We start from the raw sequence: 16,611 nt of genomic DNA, 5'->3' as shown, positions 1-16,611 counted from the left end.
TTAGCGTCCGACAACGATATTTATAAATTAAATAATTAAATTTAAAAGATTAATCTAAAAATTACACAAAAGTAATATATAAAACAGAATAGAAGAAAATGCTCATGTCGTATACTAAGAGCGAATTAAAACCAAGCTGAAATACGATAATTAAAATTTTACTTAAAAGAACAAGAATAACATTTATTTAAATATGCAGTGTCATCCTGTTACACACATAACACAATAAATATATACTATTATTAAACTAGAAATAACACGTAGATTTAACTAAATGTTTATAAATACAAACGTTAAAAAAAGAATTAAGGAAGTTTTACGTCTCTAGTCAATCGACTTAACATTGCAAATGAACAGTAAACGCAGTCTAATTTTGAACATGTTTGTTATTTAATAAATTATAACGAGTGTTAGAGAAGATACCGAAAAAAATTAAGTGCAAACAAAACTGAAACAAAAATGTAAAAAGAAAAATTTGTGCGTACGCGCGCGGGCGCGCGTGTGTAATATTTGCTGTGTCTATTCCTAAATCCCAGCTCTTCATCATTTTTTGTTGATCACTTTATAAGCCGATATGGGAGTAACATGTGTGTATTAGTGGGATTACTGCATGCATAGAAACAGTAATAATTAAACATATCATAATCAAACACTCAAGAATTTTAAAATTAAAAAAAAGATAATAATATTAATCTATTTGCAAACGATGAATAGAATTGTTTCCACCTCTGTTTTTTTGGCAATGACGTTGTTTATTTTAGTTTGTTCTGGATCTATCTGGATTCGAAGCATTCAAACGGCAGTCACTTATTTAAAACAATAAAAACGGTTACCCTTATTTTAGTTCTCAATAATGGTTTTTGTTTTTTTATAGAAAAAGTTTATTGGCTGAAGTTGAATATCTTAGTTTACTATAAAAAATTTAATTCGAAAAATTGTAACACGAATAGTAAAAAATTCGCGGGTAGATAAAATTTTACCTGTACTGATATTCAACGACAAGAAAGAAAGTTAAGCAATTTTAAATTAAAACTTGAAAGTAATATTTAAATAATCGAGAAAAACAGTTAATTAAATAAACTTAATTGAGGTAACTATAATGATTGTAAGGGATCTAATGTGAGTTATAAGTAATTTCCGTAAATGACAGAGTCTTCCTTAAGAAAAACAAATTTTTCTTTCTAGGATTATTACGTAAATTGAAAAATTAAATGATCTCTCGTTGCCTTTTTATCTGAGGTAAATGTAAGGTTGGATATCAACATACTAATCCCTTTGAAATGAGAGCTACACTTAGCTTAATAAGTGACATTTTCACTCCGTTTACCATACCGACTGGTTTTACGTATAATGTACATCATTGGTTTCAGCGAAAAAAACTCTGTCTGGTGCTTCTTGCGGTTTACATACTTTACAAATAACTGAACGCAACGAATAATGTATTCAATCGTGAAAACAATGCATTACATATACAGCTTGCGTTAGCTAAGGAGAAAAATATTTCAAAAATTATTATTATATTAATCTTAAAATATTAAATTAATTAAAAATAACAACATTTAAAATTAAACTGATGTTAAAAATATTAATATTTTAACAAAATTTATCAATTTTTATTGAAATATATTGATAGATTAACCTTTATAGGTTAAAAGGAGGTGGAGGAACCTCATTTACGGGCACCGAAACAGTGTCGGACTCGCTAACAGGTTCCGCAAGTTAAAAAGGCGTATGTATTCCTGCGCACTACCGACTAAACCTCCACCCCTGGCGACCCTCCTCCTCCTGGAAATCTACCAAGGTTAACCTATCCCTACGCAGGGATAACCTTACGTAGGTTAAAAACCTATAAAGAACCCTTCGCTAAAACAGAAGTAAAATACGAACTGCAAAAGTATGCTTTTTAGTAAATGGTCTGAAGGAAAGGTAGAGTCTGAAATAATATTATTCAGCAAATAGTAAAAATTTATAACTTGTTTGAATAAAAGGTGGAATGTCGTGTAAACGTATAAGTTAGGTTAGTAGTTAGCATTATTGTGATTTTTCGTATTTTCTGGTTTATTTTAATGAAAGGTAATTACTTCTAAATAGATTAAATTTCAATTTATGATATATGTTGGCGATTAGTTTTAAATTATGGGACTGTTCTCTAGGAATTATTGGACTTAAATTGAACAAGACCAACTAATAAAATTTAATCGGTGTCAAAATAAAATTATTTTATCAGTTCCAGTTTAATGACGCTGGTTAAGTGAGGGGACCCAAAAGATTATAAAAACTATAGATATACAAGCAAAATTAATTTTATCATAAAAAAAAGGAAATTGATTTTAGTAACAGTAGAACGTGAGGAGGCCTTGAGTAAAGAAAAAAAATAAACGTTTTTCATTATCATGATAAGAATGTAATTTTTTTGAAATTAGAATGCATATTTTCACTGCTTACAGAATAAAAAAAATTGACGTGGACACTACATGATTTCCTTGTACATCTATTAAGTTACATATACACATGTTTTGCTGTTAAAAATTTCCTTAGCATTTTATATTACTTTTTATATTAATTTTGTTTCACATCGTTCAAATAGATATGTAATGTAAGTGAGAACGTATCGGATCCGTAACCATGCACACGTCGGTTCGAATCCGACTTCATACATATATATTTCTTTTTAACTTTTTTTAAATTTAAATATTTTGATTTCTTGATAATTATTAACTTCTGACTGTTGAAACAATTGAATTAAAATGAAAAGTACATACAATTTTATTTCACTAATAACTTCTGATTTTTTTCATTTTTTTTATTGAATTATTATTTTAATTTTTTTTTATAATCAGAGGTTAATAATTATTAATAACCCAATATATTTAAATTAAAAAAAAAAGTTAAAACCAAATTTTTTTGGGTTTTGGGCTTTTTTGGATACTTTTGCTTTAGTCGATTGGAATCCAAAGTGGTGGTGCAGAAGTAGATGTTACAATTGGTCCTAAATACAAAAATTTCAACATTCTACGGCTAATCGTTTGTGAGTTATGCGAGATACATACGTACAGACGTCATGCCGAAACTAGTCAAAATGGATTCAGGGATGGTCAAAATGGATATTTCCGTTGAAATTTTAAGACCTAAATTTTCGAGATTATAATACTTCTTTTACTTTTTACAAGGAAGTAGAAATATGAAACGATTTTTTTGATAAGGTAAAGTTAGCGTGGGTAAAACGTTTTCAGACAAAGAACTTGTTGAATTTAGAAACTAAAGTGATGTAATTAAGCAGTGAATAAACACTTTTCCACAGAGGTTAATTTTAGCAACGAAAAAAAATATTTCACAACAAATAATATTTGTTGTAAAATATTTTTATTTTACATATTTTTATTATATTGCCGGGATATATTGACAAACACAGATAAGCTCTAGTGGAGGTCGAAACGGTATCTAGAAATTTAAATAAATCGCCCAATACCAATCTCTAAGGTAAAAAATTATGAGAAACCGTCATAAAAAAGGAGTTAAATTTAAGCCAAACATAACCTACGCTAACCTCATCTAATTAACGTTAAATATACAAATTAATGTTATTCTCCAACACTGGAAGCGATTAATCAAATTCACTGCATTTATAAACAATCTAATCAAATTTTTAGCATTTTATAAATTGAAAGGGCCAATCAAGATATACAGAATATATTAAGTACATGGATAAAGGAAAACGATACAAATAAATGGTCAGATGTTTGCCTTTCGTTCAATTTTTTTTATAAAAATATTTTTATTCAACTTTCTCCATCAGTAAAGTCATCAGAAAAGTAAGATGTATTCTGTCAAAAATAATCCCACATTTCAGATATCTTTAGCTCAAATTTAATAATTAAGGTTGTTTTCCAGCATTCTTTTTTTCTATTTATCAAAGTACAATTTGCTTGCAAATTATTTTTTGCAGGCCTACCCAGTTTTATTTTAAGAATAAGACTAGAAAACATTTGTCATGAACTATAAGGAATTACATTTTTCCTATTTATAGTCAAGGTCAAAGTACATGGCAATAATTGTACTCTTACATGATTGGAATGATTGTTTTATAGAATGTAATCCAATACACATGATATTACCTGTAAAAGTAGACTAAAGTGAAATAATCATTACGGCAACAGGAAACTACAACTGGATCCATTATTCTCCTCAATTTACTTTAGAACTGTAGCATATGCAATTTCAGTAACTGCTTCCACAAATATTAAGACAAAAGAACAGTACAATGGCAAAGTATCTTATCAATAGGTAAATAGAAATCTTAAGTTGATTACCAGTACGCTTTATATGCAAATATATCTGTATAGTAAAGTGTTTGGGAATTGAATACTCATGTTCATTGCTCAGTTACTATACTATTAGGTCTAACAATTGCTAAAAAATAACATTTTATAAAATTTGAGGGGAAAGAATATGTCTGTATTATTAATTACGGGAGTAATAATATCCTTTAATTAACATAAATAAAAATTGTCGAATAACCAATATGAATGAGTATTGTACCAAAAGTAGCGTGCTGTGTTTTGCATGACAAATCACACTCGCATATTGTGAGTTTTGTCATTGATATTTTCATTGATTGTCCTTGGGAAATACTTCACTGTCACCATACAGTCCTATTTTGCATCCAACAGACTTTGATTTCTTTCCAAAGCTGAAAGAACCACTTGAGAAATTTGTTTTAGTAATTTGAAAGTGCTATCAGCTGCCATGACCCAGGAATTCAACATTTCAACAAAGATCATCTCCTAACAGGAATCAAAAGCTCTCAGATTGTTAGTGAGTGTCAACACTCATGGGAGGGAGTAATTATATTGAATGGCTGTAAACTTGATCTGGTGTACAAATAAATTTTCTTTGAATCCTTCAGGATTGCCATTTTGTAATTTGCAAAGGTATTCTCTTTTTTTGCTAATTTTAAAACTTTATTACAAAGATGCTTACAAAATTTTAATGTGATTCCTCTATCCAAACTTGAGATATAAATTGTTATATAAAAATAAAAGAGTGGTTGACAGGGGGTAAACGAAGGAGAAATTGCCATTTTTCCTAAGGATATTTTTTGTTTAATTTTACAAGTAGAATCCGAAAAGTATAGCCAGCCCATCATTTTATAAACATTCTGTATAAGGAAATTCCAGTTTCAGTGAGTTTTTTTTTGTGCTTGCCATACATCAAACTGCAATGAAAATTCAATTTAACACCCCTCAATCCCACTGTGCTACCAAAAGTAATATCATACTTTTCTTTGAAAAGTTGGTAAAAGCAAAAATGTGCTATTTTTGTCTTAGTACAAAAAAAAAATATAATCACAAACTGTTGTAAAAAGTTATTTTTTTTTAAACTTATATAAATGCTAAAGCTTGCAAAGATTTTTTAAAAACATTATTGTAACAATAATTTTTATTATTTTTTACATTTTAGTTGTATTTCTTTAGTTTACCTACATATTAGTTCTTTGTTTGTTAATATTCAGTAAAATTCTCTAAAAATCTATATTTGTATTTAATATTACCATTTTTTCTAAGGAACATACTTCAAATTATATTGCACCGAAGTTAGTACTTAAATTTCTATGAAAAATGCGAATAATTAAAAATTGAATGATTCAAAATACCATCGATGTTATAAGAATAATCATAATAAAGAAAAAAGTGAACTATCAGTTCATTGTTACAGAATAAAGAATCATAATTCGGTTAGATTTGTAATAAAATGCTGTTCACATAATTGGTTTTCATTCTAAGAAATGTTATCAGTTTTAACAAAAATAATTTCTATAATTTACGAATCTTCACCTGTGGGTATAAAAACTTTGATGAAGTTCTTTTAAAACTATGTTGTTCTTCATTGATTTCCTCTTTTCAGTTGAATTGAATGATGAATTCGACTTCCATCACAAGTAATTATGCGATCTAAAAGAGTACTATTTTTCACTGAAAACCACTGTATAAGTTCTGTACAAATGTGACCCTGAACCCATATTAAACATGTTTAATAGTAATTCAGCTTATTAAGGTAATGGGATGGACAGTGCCGATACTCGCACTAAAAATTTCAGCAATTTTTATGATTTTGTTTTTGCAAATGATATAATTAATGGAATTTTGTAAAGCACCAGTAAAACTTCTACCAGCACTCTGCTATGATGAAAATTGGTGACGCTTGTTCTTTACAATTTGATCTGTTCAATCCACTTGTAAGAATTTGTTTGGCAAATAATGTTTTAACATCTGAAAGTGAATTTCAGTCAGTTTTTTATACCTTCAGAAAGTAACAATCTTACCACAGTAAAAAAATAATTCACCATAATTTTCTCTTTTCTTTTTGTTACGATATTAGTATAGATTTTACAAAACTGATATTTCTGACAGTTTTGGATTGTATTTGTTTAGATTGTAAGAAGAGTTCCAATTTACTATACTTCCATATTCCATAATTCCATGATTGTAAGAATAGTTACTACCATGTATGTGAATTATAATAATAAAAATGTTATACAATAGAATTATATAATAATATTTAGATAATTATTAGAAATGGTAGGTAATAAAAAGTTTCATTATTAGTAACTTGATCAAATTATTTTACTGACCGCCATTGCAAATGGTAGCACCTGTAGCATTCATTGGAAGGTTACAAGTTTAAATCCTGATCAGGTTAATTAATTTTCACTTAGTGCAAAAATTCATCAATCATAGTTTATGGCAACTGTAGTTTGAAGTACCTGTCAGTACCTTTTAGTTTGAAGTACCTTTGATATAATGATATAAATAAAATTATGTCTATTGACATTTAAATTTGTATACATAAATTATTGTATAGATTAATAATATGTAAAAACACAATCTTTTAAGTGAAAAACGTAACCTCAAATGGGTTATTAATATGTTTCTTTAATCTATTTTGTCTCTTTTAACTGTGATAATATGTTAAGTTAAACAGCTATGTTTTAATTCTGATCTGCCATTCAGAATTGATTTCTCTATGAATTATGAGTTCCTCTAGTGAATAGAATAAATTTGTTACTTTTAATCAACATTTGTTGTACACTAGTGTGCTATTGTAGTTGAGGATGCTGTTAATTATTTTGGGTTGTCTTTTGTTACTTTTACAGGATTTTTCCCAAAAATATTGCTCAGTTTATCAGGATTCAAAGAAAATTTATTTGTACACCAGATCAAGTTTACAGCCATTCAATATAATTACTCCCTCCCATGAGTGTTGACACTCACTAACAATCTGAGAGCTTTTGATTCCTGTTAGGAGATGATCTTTGTTGAAATGTTGAATTCCTGGGTCATGGCAGTTGATAGCGCTTTCAAATTACTAAAACAAATTTCTCAAGTGGTTCTTTCAGCTTTGGAAAGAAATCAAAGTCTGTTGGATGCAAAATAGGACTGTATGGTGACAGTGAAGTATTTCCCAAGGACAATCAATGAAAATATCAATGACAAAACTCACAATATGCGAGCGTGATTTGTCATGCAAAACACAGCACGCTACTTTTGTTACAATACTCATTCATATTGGTTATTCGACAATTTTTATTTATGTTAATTAAAGGATATTATTACTCCCGTAATTAATAATACAGACATATTCTTTCCCCTCAAATTTTATAAAATGTTATTTTTTAGCAATTGTTAGACCTAATAGTATAGTAACTGAGCAATGAACATGAGTATTCAATTCCCAAACACTTTACTATACAGATATATTTGCATATAAAGCGTACTGGTAATCAACTTAAGATTTCTATTTACCTATTGATAAGATACTTTGCCATTGTACTGTTCTTTTGTCTTAATATTTGTGGAAGCAGTTACTGAAATTGCATATGCTACAGTTCTAAAGTAAATTGAGGAGAATAATGGATCCAGTTGTAGTTTCCTGTTGCCGTAATGATTATTTCACTTTAGTCTACTTTTACAGGTAATATCATGTGTATTGGATTACATTCTATAAAACAATCATTCCAATCATGTAAGAGTACAATTATTGCCATGTACTTTGACCTTGACTATAAATAGGAAAAATGTAATTCCTTATAGTTCATGACAAATGTTTTCTAGTCATATTCTTAAAATAAAACTGGGTAGGCCTGCAAAAAAATAATTTGCAAGCAAATTGTACTTTGATAAATAGAAAAAAAGAATGCTGGAAAACAACCTTAATTATTAAATTTGAGCTAAAGATACCTGAAATGTGGGATTATTTTTGACAGAATACATCTTACTTTTCAAGCCAACACTAGGCCCCCGACCAGAAAATTGAGCATTATTTTTTCATGCAATGTTTGAAATCTCAACATTTAAATGACAAAAATCCACGATTACATGATACAAATGAAGGAAACAGCTTGGCAAATTGTATGACATGAACATAATATTGCATCAGCCAGCACAAGGAGAGTGGGGGGAAAGTAGGCTTGGTACACACTAGAATTAGTATATCTCTGGACTTCAGTAAGGTAGAATTTTCAGTGAGGTGTCGTAATTGTCTCATCAAATATTACCTATGTAGTTCACTATAATAACATTAATATTGTTAAAAGGTTTAAATAATCATAATTAAAGTAGTAAAAATTATCTGTTTCGATGAAATTCACAGTAAATGGGTTTTAAACATGTTCAAAAGTGTTGCAAATGCCTATGGAGGTATGAAACAAACCATAGAGTTTCAATCTCTTGCCTTTTATCAGCTATATCTTATAGAACTGTCATAATTAAAAGTCTTGCTTGAATCGACTAACTTATGTGATGAAATTGCCCATAAAATGTTGTACTTTTTAAAACTAAATTTGCCATCATTCACTTTTTTCATAGCACATGATATTAGCGATTCATTGGAGTATCAACTGTCTGTGCAAGTGTTGAGTTTCTTATTTGAGCTGCATTAAGTAGCCAAACTAGTAGCAAAAATGTATACTGAACTTTATCCAGAATATATGACCTAATTTGTTTCTCAGAATTAAAGAGTAATCAGAGATGAAATTCTTTAAATCCTGAGTTGTTTTTGGTCATTTGTGAATTATTGCAGTAAATATGTAAATGTAGATGGCCTTAATTTTGAATAGTAATAATTATCTTTTTTATGGTTTAATTTCACCTTATAAATTTGTAATTTCAGTTTATTGTAATAATAGTGGTAGACATATCACAGTAAATTTTTTAAACTGGAGTTGTATGTGAAAAAATCAAATCTTTGTTTCCAAAAACAAAAGATAATAATTTGTCAGTGACAACAATTGTTTTGGCATCAGTACTAAATTTCAGCTGAAATAAATAAACGTGTGTATATGCAAATGAAATTACTGCTAGTGGCTTGCCAGGCCTGACATAGCTGCAATGTAAATTTACCAGTAAACATGTAGTCTGGAACAGACACAGGTTGACCCATTCCTGAAATGTGTGGTTAATTGAAACTCAACCACCAGTATCCATAGTCTAGCATTCAAATCCATATAAAAGCCTTTACAAAAACTTGAACCTTTTTAATCTCAACTTCGAAAATCAGCTGATTTTGTGATGATGAGTTCAGCAACTAGACTAACCTGGGTTAGTCTAGTAAATAAACATTTATAAAAAATAAATCACTAAACTATTTAACTGTTAGTTATGATTTGTCATTTATAACTTATTATTTAAAACATTTTGATTTGTTGGTTAATAAGATTATAAGATTAGAATTGTAAAGAGATTATTTAGGTGGAGTAGCAGTTTTATGGTGATTTTTGAGGTGTGGCTATTATATAATGAAATTGCTTATCTATCTCTTTGGAAAGCAATGAAAACTGATGGTGAGCTCTTTGGCAAAAAACCTTTAATGTTTGTGAATCTACATAACAAACATTAACACTCTTTACTGTATAGTTACTGATTATCGGTAATCATTTAATACAGTTGAGTACCAGAATAATGCAAATTTACAAGTTGAAAATCGCAATTTGAAATTTCCTGTAAAACTTAGAGAATGTTTTTAATTGCTTATTGAGGTTTATGCAGAAAACTGCATGTCTCATGTATATTAGTTTAAGCAGCACAAAACAATTCAGTGGGACATCAGGATGTGGAAGTCAATGAAGCCTGGATGTCCTTCTTCTTAGAACCAAAAAAAAATGTAGAAAAACTTTCTAGACTATTGAAGAAGACTGCTGACTCAGCATGTGAATGGGCTGAAGCTGTGAGCATCGATAGACAGAGTAGAACATATTGTGTGAGCATCTCAACATGGAAAACGTTTGTGCCAAGATGGTACCTAAGGTGTTCACATCAAAACAAAAACAAATACTGCAAGGGAAATTTTGCTGACATGTTGGAGCAACTTGATGTTGACTCCAACTTTTTCAAAAAATCATTACTATGACAAAACCTGATCCTGCAGTATGATCCTGAGATGAAACGAGTCAGTGTACTGGAAAACACAACCACCAAGAATGAAAAAAAACTTGTCAAGGTAAATCCAAATTCTAAGCCATGCTGATTGTATTTTTTGATGTCAAAGGTGTAATTTTGGAAGAATAGATTTTAGAACACACATCAGAGAACCAGTATTATTTTAACTAAGCTGAGAGAGTAAGAAAAAGTGATCACAACTGTGGAAGTGGCTTTATTCTTCATCAGGACAATGTGTTTGCTCACATAAGACTTTTTTTGAAGTTTCTGGCCAACAAACATCTACTAGATGGAAGCATCCTTAATACTCAGCCAGATTTAGCAAGTCAAATCTTTTTTTTCTAAAGTGAAATCTGTACTTATAGGAAGTGTTGTGAAATTAGCTACAAAGAAATTTCCTTCTATCAGAGATGTATAACATTATGTATAGTGGTTGAGAAACATAAATCAAATTAGATAACTAAAATTTTTTTATTAAAATCAAATACAAGACCCAGACACATTCAATTTTGTTAAAAAAATTATCTGATATTTATGCAATTAATTGATATTATTGAAATCCTGTTTGAATGCTTTAAAAGGGTAATATACTAGTGCTTTGGTTCTACTGTGAAAATATTATACTTTTAAAAAACTACTGCTTCCATACAAGACATCAAAAAAGTATGGTGGGTTTTGACTAGTTCAAAACAAAAAAATTAGTAACATTTATGTAGGCATTACTGAAAGTATCCCTCTGAAAAGTTTGTGTAACAGCCATTTTAATCATTGCATCAGTCTCTGTATTATTGCTGAGATATCTTTCTTTGTTTACTGTTAAAGAAAAAGCACAGTGTCTTTTTGGTATGCCGAACTTAAGTCAATAATTTTAGTTCAATATGTGTAGATTTACAATTGAAAAGAAGTAAGCCCGTGAAAACAATAAGTGAAACTGGTTTAAAGAAACAGGATTTATTTTCAAAAAAAATTTCCTGTACAGCCACTAACATCAGAAGATGTGTTAAATAAATTAGACAATTTGCAATCAGAAGTCCTAATAAATCTATCACTTGTTGAAGCCTTGAGTTGCAAATCCAAAATAACCATTCATTAAGTTCTACATAAAACCTAATATTCATAAACTTTTAAAATTAAGTGACTGCAAGAAATAAAAATCACCTGGTACAGAAAAAAATTTTGGTTCTATTTTGTTAATTCACTACTACTAAACATTTTATTACAATATATATTTACTCATATACATCATATTTCTGTGATAATTAAATTATAGGTTAGTACGTAAATCAATAGATTAAATTTTGAGAAAGCGCAACACATTTTGAGTTAATGCTTCCAGTGGTTTAATGAAAACTCATGTGATTGAGCCTTTTTTATTTTCTGAAATACTATTAATGAACATTTTTATTTTGGTTTATTCAATAATTATAATTTTGCTCATCTGGATAATTCAAATCTATTTCTAATAAGATAGTGCACCTCACACAAATGAATTTATTTGCCCCGTTTTGAATAAAAAATTTACAGATAGATGGACAAACCAAGAAGGCCCTATCCCATTTTAACATACCAGAAGTTATATTACATCATGTATGGGGAGAAGCTTAATACTGATTATTGATTGGACATTTGCCAAGCGATGAAGGGCATGCATATTGAAATTTATTGAATATATAACAAAACTTTTTTAGATGGAGTATTTGACAAATAAAACAATATAAATAAATACTTTTATTTAACTCATTCTTTAAATCCCATCATTTTTGTTTGATAAACCAGCATTTAGCTATTTTTTCATGTTAGTGCTTTCACAAATTCAAAGAAAAAAGTTTAATATTCTTATGCCATGATAAAGTATTGTGAAAATACTTAAAAATTAAATAGAAAGTGAAACTGTAATTAAAAAAAAAAAAAAAAACAGATTATTAAATTTCAACAAAAATATTCACATTTAATAATTATTTCTGCAATTAATTTTAATACAGCTCATAAAATTGACATATACAAACAAGTTATTGCATTAATATAAATAATTATTACATTTTTAATAAATTTATTTATGACTATTTCATTTAAATGGTGAAATAGTTTATTTTTTGATAGGAAGGTAGCTTTATAAATTACACAAGATGAATCAGTATCAATTACACTACATACAGAAATGTTACTTTTATTTTGTTTTAACTTTATCATTATTTGCACTTGAACAAGCTGCAGTATGTTTTAATGCGTTATTTGTTTTCATTTCTTTACTTATACGATTATCTTCTGTAGAACATATTTCAGAACTGACTCTCCTTACTCACATTTGTCTTTCAATTAAAATTTTTCCCCGAAATACATCAACATTACAACTTAATGTTTCTTTTTTGTTTTTTTAGATCGTATGGAGGAAAGATCAAAGTCATCACAATCTTCAAACTTTGTAAATATGCTTTTTTTTTTTGTTTCTTCTTATAAATTTTGAAAAGGGTTTCCATCAATGAAAATTTTTTTTTGTCATCCAAAACATCAGAATTGTGTGTGGCAGATATCTCTTCTTCACATTCACCATTTAATATCTCATCCCACTCATCACATAACTTGAATAACTTTTTACACTTTCTTCATCTATTCCTTTTTTGGATAATTCAACTAATTCGGCAAAACTATTTTCTATATCCTTCATAAACTCTCCATTTACACTAATATTTTCCTCATATAAATTTTCATTTGGAAATTTTCATTTAGAATTACTTAAATTAAATTCATCACTACTTTCTTTTCCACATGTCAATAATGGGTTTAAAATTTTTTGAGTTGTTTCATCATTGAGATTTTCATCTAACTCTTCTTCACCAAACTCTGAGGCATGATTGGGTTTCATAACCTGAAATTCTTTTTTAAAATTTGAAGAAAATCTTGCTTCCTCAGATTCTTTATTATAAGCAAGTTTTGCTCCACGTTCTTTGATTTTTTCACAACATTTTTTTTCTGATCTTTTTGCTTTTTCTGCTGATAATTTTTGAAAATATTGAGAGTGGGCGTGCACTCTTTTATCTCTTTTATGAACAAAATTAACTAATTCTCTTACTTCCTTATTTCATGTTTTCCGAGCCTTATCTCTAATCTTTTTATTTTCTTTTTCAATTCTGGCAAGTTTTCTGTTAGGTGCTATTGTAACGTCATATGGATCATAAGGGTTTTTTGTACAGTAACTCTGCCAATAACTATAAAAACATTCTACATCTTCAAAAGAGCTATTGCTTTTACCAAAATCTGGTATATTAAAATCATTATTTTCTTCTTCAGTTTGATATTTAGAATCTTCAGCAGCAATTTTATTAAATAATTTTCTATAAATAGAATAAAACCCACACTCATCATCACCAAACCTTTTATAACATAATGCAAAATATTGGTAAACATCAAAATTATCACATTCATATTGACTACTAACTTTACCTCTTAAGATTGCATCCATATGGTTGTCATACCATTCTCTTACATGTGGATCACTCAAAACTTCAAAAGATCGTTTAATCAACTGAAACTCTTCAGTAGCTTTCTCTGTATTATCCAAATTCTTATCTGGATGCCATTTTATCACCAATTTTTTATAAGCTTTCTTAATTTCATTAAAAGTAGCATATCTAGAGACATTTAATACTTCGTAGTGGCATCTCATTTTGTTATTGCACAGTAAATTCATTTTAACTCATCTAAACAATTGAATACAATATGACCAGAAATACATTAAGGTTAACCTTTTATTTAAAAAAAAAGACGTTAACATAAACGGCTATAACTAGATAATTAACTGTCGTTTAATAAAAATTTAAACATTCGAATTAATGAAATAACTCATTACACACGGATAACGTATTATCCGTTAATTACTGCATCAAAATTATATTTTTAAGTAAAGTATAACCTATATAAATAATGACTCAGGCAACATAAACATGTCCACGTGGAATATTGTATTAATCACGTTTTCAATAAATTACTAAAGAAAGATAGAAGTAAAATGCAATAAATCGTATAAATTAAAGAAGTCTGTTTATGTAATAAACAATTGTATCAGTTTGTTGTTTTACTAAATACTAACCATTATATTTGTAACTTTGTATTACTAATTGCATACTTAATGATTCTACATCAAATATTCATTTAAGCTGAATATGTAAAACACTTTTTTTACTGTGTATTTCTTGACGTAGGTATTATGTATAGTTGTTATTTAGATTATTAGTGCTAGGTTAACCCCTTGTCTTTCAGAGTACGCGGTATTTTTATTTACTCTCTTTGCCGTGAGTTTTGGGATCACGTATACTACGGTTGTAGTATTTTAAGTTGGTATTATTTCTTTATTTTTTCTTCGCATTGTTATTTTATGTCTGGTATCCTTTTTGTTTTATTTGCATTTCTTAATTATAATTACTATCTAAGGAACTAATAGTGTTAATCAAAAATTATTTTTCCTACAGAATCGGTTTCCATAAATAATTACTATCTATGGAATTACTTTCAGGCACAGTTGATCCTCGTTGCCTATTCGTCGTTAATCCTGCCAGTTCTGGAAATATTGCTATTGAAGGTGTGGAAAGAAGTAATAATAGTTTATCAGCCTTGTTGCCAGTTTCTGTTTGGATTCTTTGATATCTTTCACCAACTTTCACGGGATTTCAGTATTTGTCACCAATTCGAAGAGACATTTAAGTTCAAATAACTTGCAGTTTGAGAACAATGCATCAGAAAAATGAATTAGCAAGATTGTAGTCATTTGAATCCTGGCCTAAATCAAACATTATAACACCAGAAAGCTTGGCAAGAGCTGGATTTTATTTTATCCTGGAGAGTGATACAGTATTACATTCCCTCTGGGTTAGTATGAGTAATTTGAATGGGCAAAGTGAAATTATATATTCCACTATGGAATGCTTACATAATGAAAGATGATTGAATATTTAGTAATTTTGTTGAAGAACATTTTATTGTCTCTTCCACCAGAGATAGTTTATTTGATATGTTCTTTAAATGAAGAATAGTCAAATTTATCTAATTTTAAAGTTTATTTATTATGCAGGCTCAAGTTTTGTAGTAAACTGGAACATAAATTTGGGTACTTTCTAATTAAACGGAAGCCACCTTTTTTCAGAAGGAAGAATAATATTTTTAAAAAAACTCAAACATATACACACAGTTTAGGCCTTTATTTATATTAAAAATATTTCAAAATTTTTCAAACTACTTTTGTGCTTGAACAGTCCCAAAACTTGACGATGTCACCGAGGAGTTTGTTGAATAAGTGGCAACCAGTTGCCGATCGTTGCATGTATTCAGCCAGATACGAATCCAAATAGTGTTGAGTTGTACGCCTCTGTTTTTTGTTCAGTCATTTTTCTGACCCACATTCGTTCAATTTGTTGGGTATTTAGCAAACAAACCTCAACCTAACAGTCACAGCGCGCTGTGTTTGGATGGCCTCCGTGTAATCAGAAAGTACCAGAATTTGTCATAGTTGCTGTATTTGTTTAGTCTGACATTTCAGCCATTAGTGCAGCTATTGATCAGGAAAGAGAATTACCTGATTCATTGATAAACAGATATTGAGAACATAAAGTTCTGATATTCTCAGCATGAAAAACATTGCAGGGTCAGTATGTATCCAACAAGAGAGGGAAGAGAATAAGGATAAGAAAAAGGATTGATTGGTAAGAAAGGAAGTATAATCTGGAGAAATCATTGTAAAGACAAATAACCCTACCTAAGAATGCTCATGAGCCCATTCAAATTGTAAATGCCATCCTACTTGCAATGCCTTGGGAAATTGAGGAATTTTTATCCATATAGAATATCGCATTACTAGTTCATTTTGTAATTCATTTTTCTTCCTGTGGGAATAAATAACCACGTAGAATAGGTGCAGAGATCTATAAAGAACAACCAGTCCACACATAAAGGAGATATCCAACCTCCTTATAGGTTGAACTATAAAACGTTCAACCTAACCTAAGGGTATAATCAGACCCTGTTTGGGGGTTTTGAATTTAGTATGGCTGTTCTGAAGAAAAATTATGTTCCCTCTTTCAGATACGTTGTGAAAAGCAAGTTTTGTTTGCTTCCTCTCTAAGCTGAATATACCAATAAATCAATCAGCATAGTAGATTTATTGAAATGTAGGGGATATTCAGCCCTC

The 16,611-nt window shown here is 29.1% G+C and overlaps 2 protein-coding genes across 8 annotated transcripts in view; one reads left to right on the top strand and one right to left on the bottom strand.

The window, feature by feature from the left end:
* Nucleotides 1-16,611, top strand: part of LOC142327665 (uncharacterized) — a 233,589-nt gene that overhangs the window by 58,644 nt on the left and 158,334 nt on the right. For 3 of the 7 annotated variants that reach the window (XR_012757052.1, XM_075370891.1, XM_075370892.1), the window contains exon 1: nucleotides 14,652-14,764. The exons of 1 other annotated variant lie outside the window; for it this stretch is intronic. The gene's annotated coding sequence lies outside the window, so the exon portion shown is untranslated. Of the gene's footprint in view, nucleotides 1-14,628; nucleotides 14,769-14,962; nucleotides 15,297-16,611 lie in introns of those variants that run through there. 3 more of the 7 variants (XM_075370894.1, XM_075370893.1, XM_075370897.1) reach the window with 3 other exon arrangements.
* On the bottom strand, nucleotides 13,513-14,097 carry LOC142328362 (dnaJ homolog subfamily C member 21-like). The gene has a single exon (XM_075372068.1). The coding sequence runs from the start codon at nucleotides 14,095-14,097 to the stop codon at nucleotides 13,513-13,515; it is 585 nt and encodes a 194-aa protein (XP_075228183.1).

This window comes from Lycorma delicatula, chromosome 7, assembly GCF_047948215.1.
Source record: "Lycorma delicatula isolate Av1 chromosome 7, ASM4794821v1, whole genome shotgun sequence".
Lineage (NCBI taxonomy): Eukaryota > Metazoa > Arthropoda > Insecta > Hemiptera > Fulgoridae > Lycorma > Lycorma delicatula.
The sequence above is the reverse complement of the archived record's forward strand: the minus strand, read 5'-3'. Positions and strand labels throughout refer to the sequence as shown.